The following is a 20,648-nucleotide window of genomic DNA, read 5'->3' as shown; positions in this document are numbered from 1 at the left end:
ATTTTTTTTTATGAGTTTATATTTATTACAAAACTTGTATCAAACATTACATTTATAATTAAAAAATGATATTTTCCATTTCAGTAGTTCAAAGATAAAAATGTAGTTAAAATGACACCAAAGTACCGAATTATTTCATGCAAAAATAAATAAATCAAAATATTTTATTTAAAAAATTGTATGCCTTTTTTATATTATTTATGATATTTTTATATCATTAAAATGGCAATTTTAACAATATTTTTTGTATCAACAGAAAGTGTATATTCTGGGTGCCTATGCCATAGCAGCTACTTGGTTATTTCATGCAAAGACATAAATAAAATATAAATATTTAATTTGTTTGCATAAGTTTGTATATTGTAAATTGTTGTATTGTTTTATATTGCAAATTGTATCAAACATTATTAAGAATGTAATTTAGAAATGGACAAAAATTATGAAACTTTGAACTGTATTTTTTTGTATCTATTTGTATATAATTAAAATATATATTTTTAAACATCATTTTTTTGTTTTGTTGTTTTTAAGTGTATGTTTTGGGTGCTTAGTTTCGTGGCAGCTACCAAATGTTGATGTGTGTCTTTCACACAGGTGGCTGGGAAATGGTACCTGATTGGGTTTGCCACCAATGCCGAGTGGTTTGTCACCCGCAAGGCGAACATGAAGATGGGCATCGCCATGCTGACACCGACTGATGAAGGAGATCTGGAGATGGCATATTCCAGTCTCCGGTAAGAGAATCTGATCACTAAAAAAATAAGAATCTATAAATAAAGTCCTCTCGTGTTTTATGATTTTCCATCCCGTTTTTCCAGTCCTGATGGCTCGTGCTGGAGGATGAACCATCTGGCTCAAAAGAAGGATATTCCAGGGAAATTCAGCTTCCACAGTGAACGTAAGGAAGATACCGTTCATCTAGACATGAAATACAGTAGTGATTTATACAGGATTTAAATGAGAAATGATGTGTTTCCTCAGGCTGGGAGACTGAGAATGACATGCGTGTTGCTGATGTGAAGTATGATGAATATGCTTTGATTCACACCATCAAGACCAAAGCTGACTCCACCACGCTTCTCAACAAACTCTATGGTATGAACTCCACTTTAAAATGTAGCATTTTAATTTTTAACAGTCAAAACATTTTTGAGTCAAATTAACCCAATAGCTGGGTTTGTCCCTTTTTAACCCAGCACTGGGTTATATTTAACCCAGAATATTTTAGAGTGTATAGACTTATGTATTCTCTCTATATATATATTTATAAATATATAACAAACTTGTTTTATTTCTGCTAGTTGCCAAGGCTTAACTTAACTAAAACAAATAAAAATGAATAAAAACAAAGTAGATATATAAAAAAACTAATAAAAATGACAAAAAAACACAACAAAATTACTAAAACCTAAACTAAACTTAAAACTAAAGCAACAATAAAATAAAAAATCTTAAACAACATTTTTTTACTTAAAATAAACTTTACCTGAAACAAGAGAAAAATAAAGAAAAATGTATACAAACCCAATAGCTGGGTTTGTCCCTTTTTAACCCAGCACTGGGTTATATTTAACCCAGAATATTTTAGAGTGTATAGACTTATGTATAGGTTAGATGCCATGTAGAATTTAACACTGATGAAAACAGGGCTGTGAGGAACAGACTTACCCATACGGCAAAATAAATCTGGCCTAAATATATGTTGTAAACAATGACGTTAAATGAAATATATATTTGAAATTTAATATATTTGTGTATATATTAATTTTTATTTGTATTATTATATTTTATATAAACATTATTATATTTCTTGCCCCTGAAATACATTTTAAAATTTTAGTACGTGAGGGTTAAAACTAAATACATTTTTAATTTCAAAATAGATATTTAATTGAGCTTCACTGTTTAAACATATATTAAGCTTATATTTAAAACATATTTATGCCAGAAAAAATATATTTTCTTGCTGTATCGTAGCTCAGGTCAGTTAAATAATATTAACAGATACAACTTTTGAATGTGTTAGTAAATGTTGAAATTAACATTCGCTAAGATTAATAAATGCTTTAAAATGTTGTGTTGTATTTAACTAATATTAACAAATGAACCTTATCGTAAATGTTGCCAACTTTCATTTTCAGTTGATTGAATCTTTCTTAAGTTTCAATCTTTCCTTCCAATCACCTTATTAAACTTAAAACTCCCAATTTTCTACAATCCAATCAGTTCTTGATGGGTAAAGTGAAGTACCACATTTCTGAAATATGTCATGTTACGAAAGTAAAATAGATTGTGAAGCCGTTTCTTATGAGCTTAAAGCTCATGTTCCTCAGACTGTGATGTGTACTGTAAAAAAAAATAACTGTGAAAAGCATTCAGCTCAGATAATGAAAATATTTGCATTGATTCTGAATTGTTCTCGTGACATTTGTGTCTGTGCTCTTATCGTAGGCTGAACCCCAGACCTGAGCCAGGACGTCCTGGACAAGTTCACTGAGTTTTCTCTGGAGCAAGGCATTCTGCCTGAGAACATCGCCATCCTGCCTAAAAATGGTAAAACTGTTAAAAACACTCTTATAAACACTAAATATGAATGTATCCAGGCCTGACGTGAACATCTTTTCTCTAGACAAGTGCCCTTGATGTGCTGATGTGAAGCTCTCTGAATCCTGACTGATTTATGACTGTAGTTAATCATTTAAAGTGCCTCTGTTTTACACTCTCAGTATCAGTCCTTTTACCTTCTTAAAGTTCTTTCCATCATTTCTTCTTATTTCTTCATGAGATTGGACCAATAAAATCTTTTGTGAATCTCTGTTATGAGGCATTCGTGTTGTGATTTTGTTTTATGTATTTAACCTTAGACCTGAAAATGACGTTTCCAACTTAAATTGTTGTAAACATTGAATGCTTTGGAGCATTTGGTTTCTTTTTAAAGACATCTGGCAGATTATTGTAGAAGTGAAAAGTTATAAAAGTGAAACTGAAAAAAAAAAAGTTATGGAAGTTTGTTTATAAAAAAACATAAAATGTAAAAATGTAGGTCTCCATAAAATGAGTTTCAAGCATGTATGCACCAGGGATGCTATAGGTGACTAAAAATAAAACCATAAAAAACTTGTTACTTGAAATAAACTTTAACTGAAAAAAAAAAGAAAAACTTATTTTATTTCAGGTAGTTGCCAAGGCTTTAACTAAAACAAATTCAAATGAAACAGATATAGTAAAAACTAGTTTATAAAAATGAATAAAACTATATTGTTTTATATATTTTTTTAAACTATAGTTAAAAACTGTAGTTATTATAGTTAACTAAAATTAAAACCATAAAACTGAAATAAAGTGTTTGTGTGTGTGTATGTATATATATATATATATATATATATATAAACATTTTATTTCAGCTAGTTGCCAAGGCAACATTTCTCATTTTAGCTTACCATGATGTAGTAAAATATCAATAAAATTATACAAACTGTATAGACCTATTTACATAGACATTAAAAAACTACTTACAAAAACACAACACAATTACTAAAACTTTCAAATTAAAACAGAAAAAAAATTGTTTTAAACTAATAACACTGTAAATACACAACTTTTTTGAGAAACAGGTCAGGTGTGTCCAAAGTATTTGACTGGTATTGTATGCATATAAATAATAAATCTGATGAACTTACTGATAAATCATATATATTGAATTCACAGTAAATCGCTTTAGTCAAAAGCATCTACCACATGAATAAATGGAAATGGAAACATTCACTATATCCCACATAAAAAGATCTCTAAAAAGTTGTGCACTTAGACACTTGCATTTTCATAAAGAACAGAGGATGCAGGAAAATACTTTGCCTTTTATTTCCTGTTTTGTCAGTTTTTAAACAAATGTGAAGATACATCCATGACAACACAAAGTTCTGAAGTCCTCTTTCCAAAGTGTTTACATCTACACGCTCTCTTTACAGCTCTGTGTACAAAACAATAAGTTATAGTCCCGGATGCTATAGGTGACTAAAAATAAAACCATAAAAAACTTGTTACTTGAAATAAACTTTAACTGAAAAAAAAAAGAAAAACTTATTTTATTTCAGGTAGTTGCCAAGGCTTTAACTAAAACAAATTCAAATGAAACAGATATAGTAAAAACTAGTTTATAAAAATGAATAAAACTATATTGTTTTATATATTTTTTTAAACTATAGTTAAAAACTGTAGTTATTATAGTTAACTAAAATTTATACAACAAAGTTTAAACGGTGACCAAATAAATATCTGCAGTATAAAAATGATCACAGGGAGAGAGAGGAAGTGTTTCCCTTCCCTTCCCGACCGATGGCATCGTTTCTGCCAATCATTGCTAATGGTGCTGTTCGGACACAACGAGAGGCTCCTTCAGTGCTTTGAGGTCGAGTTCCTCTGGAAACCACTGGCCAATCACATGCAAAGCTGGATATGACATCATCCATCACAGGTTAGTGGAATTGTGACCCCAATAAGCGCTATTTGATTCGATTTACGTTACATACAAACACAAAACAGCGCATTTCCAACACGACTCGCCTATTCGATTCCAGCTTTTTGTCACATTTTGGTAACGAGTAAAGGATGCCAGCCTTTAAGTGAGGTCTGATGTTGACTGTCAAGACATTTAGTTGGTATTAGTGTGTATTTGCATTGTGAACGCAGCCAAAGGGGACTATCACTATGAAGTCTGCAAGACGAGAGTCACCTGGTGAAAAGGTTATTGGCAACGGCAAACATATCTGATGCATTGCTTTGAACCATAAACATACATACATACAGATCATTTGTAATCTGACCACAAAACCAGTCATAAGGGTCTTTTTTTTTTAATTGAGATTTATACATCATATGAAAGCTGAATAAATAAGCTTTCCATTGATTGTTAGGATAGGAAAATATTTGGCCGAGATACAACTATTTGAAAATCTGGAATCTGAGGGTGCAAAAAAATCTAAATATTGAGGAAAATCATCTTTAAAGTTGTCCAAACGAAGTTCTTAGCAATGCATATTACTAATCAAAAATTAAGTTTTGATATATTTACGGTAAGAAATTTACAAAATATCTTCATGGAACATGATCATTACTTAATATCCTAACGATTTTTGGCAAATCTATTAATTTTGACCCATACAATGTATTTTTGGCTATTGCTACAAATATACCCCAGCGACTTAAGACTGATTTTGTGCTCCAGGGTCCCAAATAAAACTCATACTGCACATCGTGGATACTGATGAGAGATAAAATTGGCTTGATGTTCAATAAGGTCATTACAAAATTTTGATTGGCATACTGAATCTAATATAGTGTACGTAAAGACTTCATATGGCTGAATCTCAAAAAAAAAGAAACATGCTCAGGTAAAATTTCACCCCAAAAACTAAAGAAATACAAATGATTAATTATATTTTGAACCTATTTAGACCATTAAGTTTTGCATTGCAACACTGACACTTTTTTGATTATTATTTATGTATTTTTAATTTATTTTATACAACAGTAGTGAACATTTTAATACAAATCATTGTATTGCAGTAAATATTTTTATTTGATTTTTATACTACAGTTATGAAAACGAATACACTGAAAATAAACTGGTGTAGAAACAATTTTCACTATTTGTCAAATTGCTAGTAAATTTCACAAATATTTACGTAGAATGAGCACGTAACACATTGAGTTAAATGTGAAACACTGAAGTATCAAGATGATAATACACTGTAAATAATATTTTTCAAAGATGTAAATAAAACAAAGATTGGAGTATGTTTTGCAAGAAAATACTATTCAAATTTCACATTTATTTCAGTGTTACTTACGGCTTTATTGTAATTAATTGTGAAATTTAATGAGTGAAAATTGTTTCTACACCAAATTTTTAGTTCCAATAATTCCTATTCATTTTCCAATGGTTATTTACATCACTGTGACATAAAAAATGTTTAAAAAATATTTACTGCAATACAATTTGTATTCAAACTAGCATAAAAGTAAGGAAAAATTTAGTTTTTCTCGTGATTTGGGGGTTAAATTTGACCCAGACATGCTCTTTACATGAGATTTATTTAATTCACATCTCTGTGGTCCCATACATCCAAGTGAAATGCATTTAGGTCATCATACAACATAAGAAAACATTACGTTTGCATGATTAAAATCATTCTTAAAATTACAGACTAAAGGGGTTATCTGGTCTCACAGACCCAAAACGCCAGAGATCTGAGGTGCCGGAGATACTTTAAAATAACTCTGTTCATGAGGTGCATGGACTTGATCCAGAATAGTTCACCACAAAAAAAAAAAATAAATAAATAAAATTTCTCCATGTAGTTTCAAACGTTTACCTTTTTCCTCTTCTATGGGTCATAAAAAGATATGTTGAATGTCCAAGAATATGTTTCTCATACAATGAAAGCATTTGTTGAAACCCCAAAAAGGACAAAAAAACACCATAAAATTAGTCTATACAACTTTTTTACGTTATATATTCCAAGTCTTCACACTTCTGAGGAACCGAGCAAAAGTTAATTCACATGAAAGCTTGATTTTGAGCAAAAACTGACATTTCATATGGGCTCAGAAGACTACGAATACATTTTTTGAGAGTAAATGGCTTTTTGGCTTTCATGGTGAACTATTCCTTTCAAACATATTGGTCATTACGGATGATGCTGCATCTGTTTTTTCCTGATCATCTTCATCAGATCAGATCATACGCTCTTTTTGCGATCATTAAAGGTTTGAGAGACCAGATATTCCCTATAACCTCGTCCTGATCACACAGACGTTGCAAAATAAGGCAATGTCCTCAGTGCCAATGGAAAACAGCCTGGTATCTTTCCGACGTGTTTCTGAACATTACAAACATTTCCTGGTGTCCTTTTTTTTTTTTCGAACAGCTATCAATCAGACGGACATGCTAGTAAAGTGCAAGACTGAGTGAGATATCCATCACATTGTCTTATTTTCATAAAGCATTTCAGAGAGGATATGTTGGCTACTCAATGACAGACTGAACACAATACTCTAAAATGCTTCAGGAATATGCACCTGATCCCAGAGGCCAACAGGTAAGTTTCATCTGTTAAGATACAAAACCAAACTGAAAAGCATTGGAAAAAAAACATAAAACATCTTTAGTTAAAGGAACAGTCCAGCCAAAATGAAAAGTGTCATTATTTACTCACCCTTCTGTTGTATGCTGTTATTAATTTCTACAGAGAAGGGGAAGATTTTCAGTGAATAATAACATAAATTTGGGTCTGTCCTCACACAAATAGATCATGTGACTTCAGAAGATCTGGAATATAGTCCACAAGTAGTATTTTAATATTTATAGAATACATTATTTTAACGATAATAATAGAATACTTTTATAACAAGAAAATAAATTTTAAAAATTATAATTTTTTTAATGAATACCTATTATGTTCCTTGGCATAAAGTAAGTCATGCAGGTTTTAAACAACATGAGAGAGAGCAAATTATTTTCATTGATTTTACATTTTAGGGTGAACTGTTCCTTTAAAGGGATAGTCCACCCAAAAATGAAAATTCTGTCATTTACTTGTTTCAAACCACTTTGACTTTCTTTCATTTGTGGAACACAAAAGAAGATATTTTCAAGAATGTTGGTAACTAAACAGTTCCATTCCCATTGACTTCCATTGTATGGACAAAAAAGACAATGGAAGTCAATGGGAACCGAAACTCTTTGGCTCCCCACATTTATTCAAATTATCTTCTTTTGTGTTACAATGGAAGTCAATGGGAACCAAAACCATTTAGTTCCAAACATTCTTCCACAGAAGAAAGCCATAGTGTTTCGATTGGAACCCAAAAAAAGATATTTTGAAGACTGTTGGTAACTAAACCGTTTTGGTTCCCATTGACTTTCATTGTAACACAAAAGAAGATATTTTGTAGAATGCTGGGAAATAAACATATTTGGTTCCCATTGATTTCCATTGTAAGGACAAAAGATGCAATGGAAATCAATGGGAACTAAATATGTTTATTTCCCAGCATTCTACAAAATATCTTCTTTTGTGTTACAATGGAAGTCCAAAACAGTTACAAGGGAACCAAAACAGTTTGGATGCTTCCAAAGGAAGTCAATGGGAACCAAAACGGTTTAGTTACCAACAGTCTTCAAAATATCTTCTTTTTGGGTTCCAAAGGAAGTTGATGGGAATCAAAATGGTATAGAACATATTCTTTTGTGTTCCACACAAGAAAGAAAGTCATACGTTTTGGTTCCCATTGACTTCCATTGTATGGACAAAAACAAACAAACAATGGAAGTCAACTGAAACCAAAACTGTTTAGTTCCCAACATTCTACAAAATGTATTCTTTTAAGTTCCACACATTAAAGAAAGTCATACAGTTTCGGTTCCCATTGACTTCCATTGTATTTTTTGTCCAAATGATGAAAGTCAATGGGAACCAAAACGGTTTAGTTACCAACATTCTTCAAATTATCTTCTTTTGTGTTCCAATGGAAGTCAATGGGAACTGAAACGGTTTAGTTTCTTCCAATGGAAGTCAATGGGAACCGAATCAGTTTGCTTGCTAACTTTCTTCAGCAGAAAAAAAGAAATGCACACAGGTTTGACGACGACATGAGGGTGAATAAACAAAGACAGAAATTTAATTTTAGGCTGAACTGTTCCTTTAAGACTGCAGACCATGTGATCATAAGAAATGTGAACACACTTCCAGTCTATGCCACTAAACACTTTCAACAATTTTCTCTCGCATACAGACACAACACACACAACTGCTATGCATGAGGGGTCTTGGTAAGAAGCCCAATACAGAGGTTGCCAACATGAGGGATGGGGATCTCGAATCACTGGCTGTTTAGTGTGTTTACGGAAGTGAGTGGAGAAAGAGGAGGTGCTCATTCTGCCGGCACAATGTCTTTATGGTGCCTCATAATGTGCTGGTTTTTCTCCGAAGGTCTCCGGAAGCCCTTTGAACAGTACTGACAGCGGTGAGGATAGTCCTTAGTATGGATGGAAATAACGTGTCTTTTGAAGCCAGACGCATCTCCCGTGCTGTAGTCGCAATACTGACACTGATACACCCTCCTTTCTCGCGAACCCTTCGCACCACCGGCTTTCTTTACAGCGGGCACTGCTAACTGCGCTGCACCTATAGTCCTCTTGGGGGCGGGCTTTTCTGTGGGTGGGGCTTGCGGTGGCGACGCCTGTGTGGGCGGAGTCGGCGACTGCGCCGGCTGTTGCTGCTGTTCCTTAGTGTGAACAGACAAGATATGGCGGCTGAGAACGAATGGGTCTGCGATCTTGAAGTTGCAGTGGCGGCACTGGTGCAGTTTCTTGGCTTTATGCAACGCCGAGTGTTTCTTAAGCTCGGACGGCCGGTGGAAGCCTTTCTCGCAGACGGCGCATTTATGTGGGTAGTCTTTAGTGTGCACGGAAATGACGTGCCGTTTAAGGTCGCTGGAGTTGGAGCTGCGATGGTCGCAGTGACTGCACTGGTGTCCCCGAGAGTCCTCGTGTGTGGCCGCATGCTGCGTTAGTTCATCCTCCTCACTGAAGGTTTGGCCGCAGCGCTCGCAGCAGAATGGCAGCTCGCGGCTGTGCTTCGTCTTCACGTGCGTCTTCAGGTTGGACGAGTCGGCCGATTTGTAATCGCAGTACATGCACGAGTACGGCTTCTCGCCGGTGTGCGTGCGCATGTGTTTCTTTAGCTCCGACGGATGGCGGAAACCTTTGCCGCATTCCACACAAATGTGCGGGAAGCTCTTACTGTGCACGGCCAGCAGGTGGCGATTGAGCAGCCCTTGCTCGGCAGTCTCGTAATCGCAAAACTTGCATTTGTGCGTCTTGGTCGCGGCGGCGGGAGGAGGCGGCGACTCGATGGCCGTGGGCGACTTTTGCTCCTGGTGGTGGTGCTGGAGACGGTGCGAGAACAGCGCCGCCTGCTGGTGGAACTCCTTACCGCAGGTCTCGCATTCAAACAGCACTTTGTTGCTGAGCGCGTGCACCTCCATGTGGTTGTGCAGACTGGCTTTTTTGTTAGTGGTGAAGTCGCAGTCCGTGCACTGGTACTTTTTGTGACTCAACAAGTCCTGGTGGTGGTTGCGAGTGTGGCGCTTGAGGAAGCCACGGGATTTGAATTTCTTACCGCACAGCATGCAGGGGTAGACGGTCAGAGGCTGTCCATACGGACCGATGATGATCGCTGATGAGAAATGAGAGAAGACCGAAAAGGACAGTGAGAGGATAAAATAGAACCAGTTTTGAAGCCAATAGCCGATACAATGCATATGTATGGAGATAGAATTGTTGCACAATTTCAAACAAATAGAATGAGATCCACAAATAAATCTTAGAGTTTCACAAACATGAATTAAATTCACAAATAAATAAAATGAGATTTGCAAATAAAAAACAAATATATCACAAATATATTTTTTAGGGCTGTCAAAATTAACGAATTAACGCGTTAACACAAATTAATTTTAACGGCACTAATTTTATTAACGCAGCGTGCATTTTCTGTTTGACCTGTGGCCGAGCCCATAGTTGGAGAAATGGAAATGCAGTGTTGCCAACTTAGCGACTTTGCAGACCCCTTTAGCGATTTTTTTTTCTCTCAAAAAAGCACCTAGCGACAAATCTTAAGGGTTGCCCAAACCTTAAGCCTATTTAGTTTCTGAGATTTGCCAGTACTCCCGCGCGAGCGCGAGGTCTTGCTTTCCCGGTGCGCGCACACACCTCTTTCTCTCTCTGTGTGTCTGCATTGTTCAGCGAGTGGCTGAGAGGAGCAACGCGCTTTCAGTTAAAACAGATATTATGTTGCTTCTCTAATTTTAAGTATAGCTGAAATAACAGCATTGTTGCATATTGTCTTTATCTTATGTGTATTTGATTTCAGGATTTTTGTGCAGATTAACATCTTGTAAGGGAGAGCTGGTTATGTAGTCTTAATGGGTCGCGTTTCAGTCTCTATTTCATATTCATTCTGTTGTCTGACAACAGAAACAGTAAAATACATAAATGAAAACAGTTTTATTGAGAATTTAGCTGCATCAAAATACAGTATGTGGGCACAGAGAGGCAAACAAATGTAATAATAAATAATAAATATACATTTTGCATGTTCAGAAGAAGTGAGCTGCCTTGTGCTTCAAATAATGTAAACAGGCTTGTGTAAGTAAATTGCTCAGTGCAAAGAAAGAAGTAATGGGAACCTGGTATTTCTATGTTCTTTTTTCATGTGTCTAATAGACATGAACAAGTTCTTTGAAAAACATTTATGACCTATGAAACATGTCTAGTCTTCATGCTCTATGTTGAGTATGATTTCACTAATAATAAATATACATTAGCATAAAGCATCCATATTTTATATTTTGATTAGCCCATGTTGATTAGAGTTTTAAAAACGTGAAAAGTATTAATTTAAGGTACATTTAGAACAGGTAAAAATGTGTTATTAAATTGCGATTAATCACGAGTTAACTCATGACAATCATGCGATTAATCGCGATTCAATATTTTTAATCGATTGACAGCCCTAATATTTTTATGTCACAAACACAACTTTGCCTGGCATTCATTTGTAAATCGCGTCCTGTGCATTTGTAGATCACTGTACGCATTTGTGGATTTTGAAATATTTCTAGTGTCAAGAAGCTGATAATCCATAAATGCGTGGACTCCACCCACCGTCTACTCAAGCTAATCAGATAACAGCCACATTTCGCTGACCAATCGTAGCATATTTTTATTAATCTCTTTACATTTATTTGTGGATAATAATCTATTTAACAACAATTCTATCTCCATACATATGCAACCAGGAATATCAGTGTTAAATAAAACTATTAAAAGCATTGTTAATTGAAAAAATAAAATAAAAGATATTAGATAGTTGGCAAGGTAACAATTATAAAGTTCGCGTAATTTAAGTTGATGCACTAAATTTACTAAAACACTAAATTTACTATTTGGAAATTAATAAACTAAAACAAAAACTGAAAACAAAATCATAAAAAAATTTAAACTGAAATAACAATAAAGATAAATAGTAATATTAAAACAAATTACAAAACAACAAAATTATTAAATTAAACTAAAGTCTAAATAAAAACTGAAAATATAAAAAATTAAAGACAAGAGAAAAAGAGCGAGAACATAAAACACTTGGTAGACAATAGCTGATATAATGTGGATACAACCAGGCTTATTGTCATTAACTACAACTAAACTATTAAAACATTTTTGTTTAAAGAAATAAAGATGAAACCAAATAAAATATAATAGTAGATGAATAAAAAAATTAAAACAATTAAAAAGTAACAATTAAATGAGTGAAAAAAAATTAAACAAATTAAAAATGAAAGCATAAAAAAAAATTTATAATACTAAAATAATACTGGATATAACATACAATTCAACTGACGCAAATGAGACATTCAAAACTGCTGAAGTAAAATGACAATTTAACATTTACAAATTAATAAATTCACTGAAAAAATATTTGAAAACAACAACAACAAAAAAGTTTCTTTTGTTTTCAACATCCAGGCAAAAATGTATATATTTGTATATTGCAAAATGTACATTTCTGCTGAAATGGTCCTGCAGCTTAAAGGGTTACTCCACCCCAAAATGAAAATTTTGTCATTAGTCACTTACCCTCATGTCGTTCCAAACCCGTAAAAGCTTTGTTCGTCTTCGGAACACAATTTAAGATATTTTGGATGAAAACCGGGAGGCTTGTGACTGTCCCATTGACTGCCAAGTAAATAACACTGTCAAGGTCCAGAAAAGTATTTAAGACATCGTCAGAATAGTCCATCTGCCATCAGTGGTTCAACCGTAACGTTATGAAGCGACGAGAATACTTTTTGTACACGAAGAAAACAAGAATAACGACTTTATTCAACAATTCGTCTCCTCTGTGTCTCTCCGCATCACCGTAGCACCATTTTGGAGAATATCCGCTGAACGCAAGCAGTGTACGCTATTCTGTGTCAGCCGCGCTGCACGGATGCGCTGTTTTAGTTCAAATCAAAGCGTAAATACACGTAGAAAACGTATCCTTGTGTCGCGGCTGACACAGAATAGCGTACGCTGCTTTTAGAGGTTTGGAACGACATGGGGGTAAGTGACTAATGACAAGATTTTCATTTTGCGGTGGAGTATCCCTTTAACACTTTCAAAGCAATTCCACAAAACCTAAGATGTATTAATCATTTAGTGAGAGGCGAGTGTGTTGATACCTGTTTGGACCTGTCGGGGTTCAGCTCGTCTCTTGTTCTTGCCGTGTTGCCGGTTGATTTTGTCCAGTGCATCCGACTCGTCGATGTGCAGTAATGCGCTCGCTGCTCCGTTACGGTTCTCACAGCCCTCATCCGCACCTGCTTACCAAACACACATGAGCATATTCAAAACCATTAATCATTAGAAGAAACAAAACCACAACTTTATTGTAGTTTGAAATGCTCATATCAGTCAACCTCTATCAGAGATGACATGAAAGCACAGTAAATCAGAAACAGGCCTTACGTTACTGCAATCCAGTGTTTCTAGACAGATTAATAGGGCCAAAGCCACTAGGGGCGCTATTGTTCCCCTAAGGATTATATCCATAAATAAACAGAAAAACACTCAAGATCAGTCTTTTAGTCTGTATTGTTTTCTATTGATTCGCAAACAAAACCTCACTAAATATTATTTGTAGCACCTAACATCTGATAATCACAACAAACTTTGTGCTTTGTTACTTTTGATAAGAAGTCTCAGCTTTCAAATTCTGTCAGTTTTATCATGAAATTCAAGTAAATGTCGTTTTGACACTCTTTAATTTGGCGCTATTTTCATATCACTGAAATAATATAGTTTTTATTCATTTTTTTAAGTAACTTAAGTAAGTAAGTGTTTAATTATTATTTCCAAATGTTTTGTTTTAATTTTAATTTTGGTTAAAGTTTTAGTAATTTTATTGTGTGTCTGTGTTATTTTTAGTAGTTTGTTTTTCTCATTTTAATTTAGTTTAACTTTGTTGTACTGACAAAGATGTACTAAAATTACTAAAACTTAAATAAAAATTAATAAAAACAACATTTACATTTTCAATGTCTATTTAGTTTTCAATTTTGTTAAAAAAATTAAAAATGAATCAAATAAAATTAAAATAAAAAAATATACATATTAAAATAAAAAAATACAAAACTATCAAAAACTATAGACATATTTAAAAATGTCTATATAGTTTTTATTTTTTTCAGTTTTAATTATTTTAGTACATCAAGTTAAACTAAATTAAAAGGAGAAAAACAAAAACTACTAAAAATGACTAAAATCAAATTACTAAAATGAAAACAGAAAATAAAAACTAAATCAAAACATTCATAAAAACTATAATATTATTTCAGCTATACCAAAAAAACCCCCACTGATTTTAAATCAAATCGAGATCAGGATCGAATCAAAAGCTTGTGAATCAAAATCGAATCGAATCATGAAATACCCAGTGCTGCATTTCATAACGCATGCATGCAGCGTGTTCTTCGTAGTTAATAGTCTCTATTTAGGTTGCTGTTATACTACATGATCAGGATTTGTAGTGTCAGTAAAATGCAGACTCCTGACCGTATGCAGCAGCCCACGCGACGGGCATGAAGTCCTTGCTGAGGGCAGTGCTGTCATACGGTCTGTTGTGAGGAACCGGCTCTTCTCCTCCAACCACCACCTCCATGTACACCTCATCCGAGAGCTTAGAGCCGCCTGCACACAGAACACTACACTTAAACCACGGATGAGCACACAAGAAGAGCGTCTAAAATTACATCATGACGTTAGCGATGACATCCACACAAGTAGTATGTCTCATGCCGTTTCAATGCTTCAAATCACAGAGTTTCATCTTTGAAAACATCTTATTGCATTCTGCAGCTTAGGAAATCAGAAAGGAGTACATTTGGGACAATAACAACTACATTTTCAAAACTGGAACCAAAGCTATCAGACATTCAGAAACACATCCTCCTCGAGGTCTACAATGGTTATGGCGCTGGTTTGACATGTTCCCAAAAAGTTACATAATTTGACATTTGTTGCACAGAAAGAAAAACTAAATGGCTATTTGAGCTTCTGCAGCCAATATCAAGCAAACATGTTGTTCAATCACTTTAATGCTATACATCACACTATATTTATTTCTGACGGAAATGTAACAAACAAATTATATATTAAATGAAATAAAACCGTATTTAATATAAAATATTATACATGAAATAAAATAAAACAGTATTTAATATAGAATATTATATATTACACTAAAACAGTATTTAATATAAATGATTATATATTAAATAATCATATTAAACAATTAAATCACGTACCATATCAGTGTGAATCATTTTATATCACATGAATTCTATACATCATAATATAGTTATGATGGAAATATAACAAAAAATTACTTAAAATATTATATATTTAAATAAAACCGTATTTAATATAAAATATTATATATTAAACAAAACAGTATTTAACATAAAATACATATTAAATGAAATAAAACAGTACTTAATATAGAATAATATATATTTAGTTAAAACTGTATTTAACAGGAAATATTATTTATTAAATAATCATGCTATTTTTGGATAATCCAGTGAATTAAATACTTTAAAGGTTCATCTCATTTTAATATTTTCTCTTTGTACTTGGAGCTTATTAGACGCAAAGCAAAAGATCAGATATTCATATCAAATGACTGACACCAGTGTAAAAACCAGTGTTATTTTAGGATCATTAATATACTACTATAGTGTTTATTAACATTTGGAATTTTTCTTTTTATATTTTCTGTTTTAATTTTAGTTATAATTTTAGTAATTTTGTTGTATGCTTTTATCATTTGTATGTCTATTTCAGTATTATTTTTTAGCAATTTTAGTATTTCAACAAACTAAATGAAAATATGTTTTCTTTTATTTCAATTAACATAATATTTTTTTTTTATATATATTTTTAGGTTTACTTAATGATAAACACACAGGTAAAACAGCTTCACATTATGAAACACTTCAGTTCAAAACTCAAAACAGTCAAACTAATATTACTAAACTGATTGTTGTTTTATAATATTAGTTTGTAAAACAGGTTGATGTAAGCAAATTAGTTTTATGTTATATTGATGTGGCAAGCTGTGATTTTGCTCAGCAACAAACAACAACAACAAATCTATGCCACATTTCTATGGTTGCATGGCATTTACACTACTGTTAAAACTTTGGGGTCTGTAAATTTGTAAAAAATGTTGCTTCAAAAATACAGCAAGAACAGTAATATTGTGAGATATTTTAAAAATGAAATTTATTCCTGTGATCAAAGTTGAATTTTCAGCATCATTACTCCAGTCTTCAGTGTCACATGATCTTCAGAAATCATTCTAATGCTGATTTGGTGTTCAAGAAGCATTTCTGATTATTATCAATGCTGAAAACAGTGCTGCTGGATATTTTGAAGAGTTTTCAGAGTTTCTCACCATCAGTCTGTGTGTGATGAGCGTCTCCCACAGACATGTAGAGCATCTTCTCTCTCAGCGGCCGAACCACAGGCTCAGCCAGAGCCACCGCCTCGTTCTCACCGAGATCCACCGCCTCTCCTACACACAGATACAGCGTTAAACAACCAGGACTGCATCCTCATCTCAAAAACGACAGACGGCATTAACAATAAAAAATAAGGATTTTTTCGGATTTTTTTTTTTACCTGCCCTGGCGACATTTTCACTCACCCTGAAGTAAAAATGAAAAATGTTTCAGACTGAAATCTTTGTAAAATTATTTTATTGCTATTTATTTATCTATTATTATTAATTTATTTATATTATTACTATTTATTTTTATATATATACAGTGGTGTGAAAAAGTGTTGGCCCCCTTCCTGGACAAACATGCAAAAAAATAAGAAATCAGGAAGGGGGCCAACACTTTTTCACACCACTGTATATACATATTTTTATTTTATGATTATTATTTATTGTATTTTTTTTAAGTCTACCAGGGTTGGGATGGGTTGGGGTGGGTTCTAAATTTGCACAGTTGCTGTTTGTTTTATATTACTATTCCCAGAAGAAAATTCAATAAAAAAAATAATAAAAATGTTTCAGACTGGCCAGATACCAGCAACTACCTCTAATATGATGCACACTGGGATACAAATCATCACAATCATGATGCAGCATAACTGGATCACAACTGAAGTTGTGGCAAATGCCCAAGAAAACCCCAGCATGATCGCCAGAGAACGAGAATCTGCAGCTTGAGTTTGAATTTCTTCATCACTGAACTGAAGGTTTCGTCAACGGGCCCGAAACAGTGCTGCTATTGTTAACTAAAACTATTATAAATCATAAAAATAAAATAAATAATATATTCAAACGAAATGAGAAATGCTGCCTTGGCAACTAACTGAAATAAGTTGAAGTACTAAAATTACTCAAACTAAATTTAAAAAACAAATTAAAGCTAAATACAAACATTAAAAAAATAATAATATAAAATATTATTATATTATACAACATTATAAAAACTAATAACAATGACAAAAGCACACAACTATAAACTAAATGCATTTTTTAACTACAAACTGAAGATATAAAAATAAAATAAAACAAAAACATCACATGAAAAACTAAAATAAATAAATAAATAAACTTAAATGAAAATTTGAAAAGTAGCCTTGGCAACAAACTGAAATACATTTAAGATGAAATGCTAAAATGACTAAAACTAAAACTGAAATAATAAAATAAAGCTAAATAGAATAATACAAAAATGAATAATATTATATTATAGAATTTTTTTATGTAAAAATAAAAATAAAAACTAAAAATCTAAAAAAAAGCTAATTCAAAATAGTCCAACTCTAAATACTATAATTTGATAGAAGTAATACTAGAGTAGCAGCACTGGCTCAAATCTCTTGTTCACTGACCGAGGTCGTCCTCTCCCGAGTCTGCTTTAAAGATGTAAACTTTAATGACTTCCTGTCCATCCTCATCTTTCTCCACCTCCTGATCATCTATCGCCCCGTCGACCGTCACCTCCTCTCCGTCTCCAGACACCATCTTACCCGCCTCGTCCACTACAGGAGGAAGAACGACTGTATCATTATGAACAGATAATATTTTGGTCATTTTTACGGTGATGATAAAGACAAACGAGACGAAACAAACCAAAAGATGCGCGGCATAACTAAAACCTTATAACTTTATATAACATTAACACTATACATCACAATGTTGTTATTTCTGATGGAAATTTAACAAAAAAATAGTTATTAATTATATTTATATTATATACATTATTTTAATTATATAAAATATGAATATATAATTAAATATTATATATTAAATAAAATAAAATACTACTTATTATTAAAGGAACACTCCACTATTTTTTGAAAATAGGCTTAATCAGATTCAATGATCTATGCTAAGCTGCAGCTAAAAGTGCTACCGCCAGACCCGGAGAACGGCTGAATGGATTCGAAAATGGTAAAACTCAACCGTTTAACTCTAGGGGAGTTGGAAAATGAGCCTATTTTCAAAAATAGGGGAGTGTTCCTTTAAATATTATAAATGAAATAATCATGTGTTAATGTCTATTTTTTGACAATTCAGTCCAGTTTGAAAATGTTGTCCAAACTATTCAGACAGAAACAAATGAACGAATAATTGAATAAATAAACAAACAAACAACCGATTTAATAAATTAAAAACTTAAATGAACTGGCAAATAAGTGAGCAAAAGAACAAAATAAATAAATAAATAAAAATGACAAAAGCACATAACTATAATAAAATTAAAAAACATTTTGAAAAATTAAAAACTGAATATATAAAATTTTTAAACTAAAATGAAACAAACATTAGATTAAAAATGTTTAAATACAACTTAAATGAAAACTAGTAATGTAGCCTTGGCAACTAACTGAAATAAGTTTAAGTTGAGGTATTACAATTACTACAACTAAAAATAAAAATAAAATAAATTAAAGCTAAAGAGTATATATAATATAATAAGCTAATATAATTTTATATAATATATTATAAAAACTAATAACAATGACAAAAGCACTTAAGTAAACGAATTAATTGCTATGAAAAACTGAAGATATAAAACAAATAAAATACATAAATAAATAAAAACGTAGAAAATTAGAAATATAGCTTTGGCAACTAACTGAAATTAGTTTAGGCCGAGGTACTAAAATTACTAAAACTAAAACTGAAATAAATTAAAGCTAAATAGAAATATATATATAATATTACAAAAACTAATAACAATAACAAAAGCACATAACTATATATATGACTATATATTTTATTTATAAATAGAGAAATAAATATATACTTATAAAATATGTTATATATTGTAAAAATAACCAATGATAAAATAAAAATTTGGAAATAAAAAAAAAAACAACATATATATATATATATATAATTTATTTATTTATTGTGTGTGGGAAGATATAAAAAAAATTTAAATAAACATTAGATGAAAAACATGGAAAAGAAATGTAATGAAAATTAGAAATGTAGCCTTGGCAACTAACTGGAATGAGTTTAAGTTGAATTACTAAAATAACTAAAACTGAAATAGTAAATTGAAACAAATGAACAACTGAGCTAATAAAGCGATAGAATGACTGAATGAGTTTGTGAATTACAGGAGATCATGAGGTAATCTCCGCAGCCGTCCGAGTCGTGCTCAGGGTCCCTCCCCTCCGTCATCTCTGCCATGGCAACGCCGTCCTCCTCTTCCTCCTCACCCTCCAGTGACATCACACAGGTCTCCACGGCAACGCCCTCGTCGTCATCGCAGTGCACGTACTCGGCAACCACATCCTCCACTGCGTCCTGGATGACGAGCTCGTCGGAGGAGAAGCCCTGGACGGACGCGGCCTCGCCCTCGCCCTCCACCTCCGACACCAGCACCGTCTCCTGCAGCTCCACCACGTACTCCTCCTCCTCCCCCGCGCCTCCCTCGTCTGCAACAACACACCAAACTACTGCTCAACTGCTCAAATGAGTTTGATCGCTCGTCTACAGTTCATAATGACCAATCCAAACAGACCACTGCTCTAGAGTTCAGCTATATAGATATATAGCTACTGTTTCATATCAGCTTTTTGACACTGTAATAAAAACATTAGACAACACTAAAAACATACATCATGAATGTTATATAATTATTATTATCCATAATTATATACACACACACACACACACACACACACATACATATATATATATATATATATATATATATCATACAAAGTTTATTTCTAATTATAATTTATTATGATTATATTATAAAAATATATATTTTAATCATATTTTTAATATATTTTGTTGCCCATTGTGTCATTTCATATATTTTTAATGTTAATAATAATAATAATTATTATACATAAGTAAATATAAATTAAATGAGTAATAAATATAAATGTATATTTATAATTACATATTTTTTTAATTATAATTATATACATTTTTACATGACACATAATAGCATTACATTTACATTCACATATTTTTAGTTATAATTAAATGATA

General features: G+C 32.5%; 2 protein-coding genes across 3 annotated transcripts in view; one reads left to right on the top strand and one right to left on the bottom strand.

The window, feature by feature from the left end:
- Nucleotides 1-588: 588 nt before the first annotated feature.
- Nucleotides 589-2,815, top strand: LOC107654290 (lipocalin-like; the record flags this gene model as incomplete). Its single annotated transcript, XM_016441315.1, is given in 5 exon segments — nt 589-734; nt 819-898; nt 982-1,095; nt 2,452-2,553; nt 2,630-2,815. Coding segments are annotated over 5 exon segments (456 nt in total), but the record flags the coding sequence as incomplete, so codon positions are not given.
- A 5,875-nt stretch (nt 2,816-8,690) lies between these two features.
- LOC107654325 (zinc finger Y-chromosomal protein 1-like) overlaps nt 8,691-20,648 on the bottom strand; it is a 13,952-nt gene continuing 1,994 nt past the window's right edge. For both annotated transcript variants that reach the window (XM_016441362.1, XM_016441363.1), the window contains 6 exons: nt 19,760-20,080; nt 18,020-18,169; nt 16,566-16,685; nt 14,663-14,797; nt 13,291-13,428; nt 8,691-10,241 (listed from right to left, as the gene is read on the bottom strand). In XM_016441362.1, coding sequence (XP_016296848.1) covers nt 8,935-10,241; nt 13,291-13,428; nt 14,663-14,797; nt 16,566-16,685; nt 18,020-18,169; nt 19,760-20,080 — 2,171 coding nt within the window. In that variant the 3' untranslated portion in view covers nt 8,691-8,934. The remainder of the gene's footprint in view (nt 10,242-13,290; nt 13,429-14,662; nt 14,798-16,565; nt 16,686-18,019; nt 18,170-19,759; nt 20,081-20,648) is intronic.

This window comes from Sinocyclocheilus anshuiensis, unplaced genomic scaffold, assembly GCF_001515605.1.
Source record: "Sinocyclocheilus anshuiensis isolate Anshui unplaced genomic scaffold, SAMN03320099.WGS_v1.1 scaffold163, whole genome shotgun sequence".
Classification (NCBI taxonomy): Eukaryota; Metazoa; Chordata; class Actinopteri; order Cypriniformes; family Cyprinidae; genus Sinocyclocheilus; species Sinocyclocheilus anshuiensis.
This window is presented reverse-complemented; position numbering and strand designations above follow the sequence as displayed.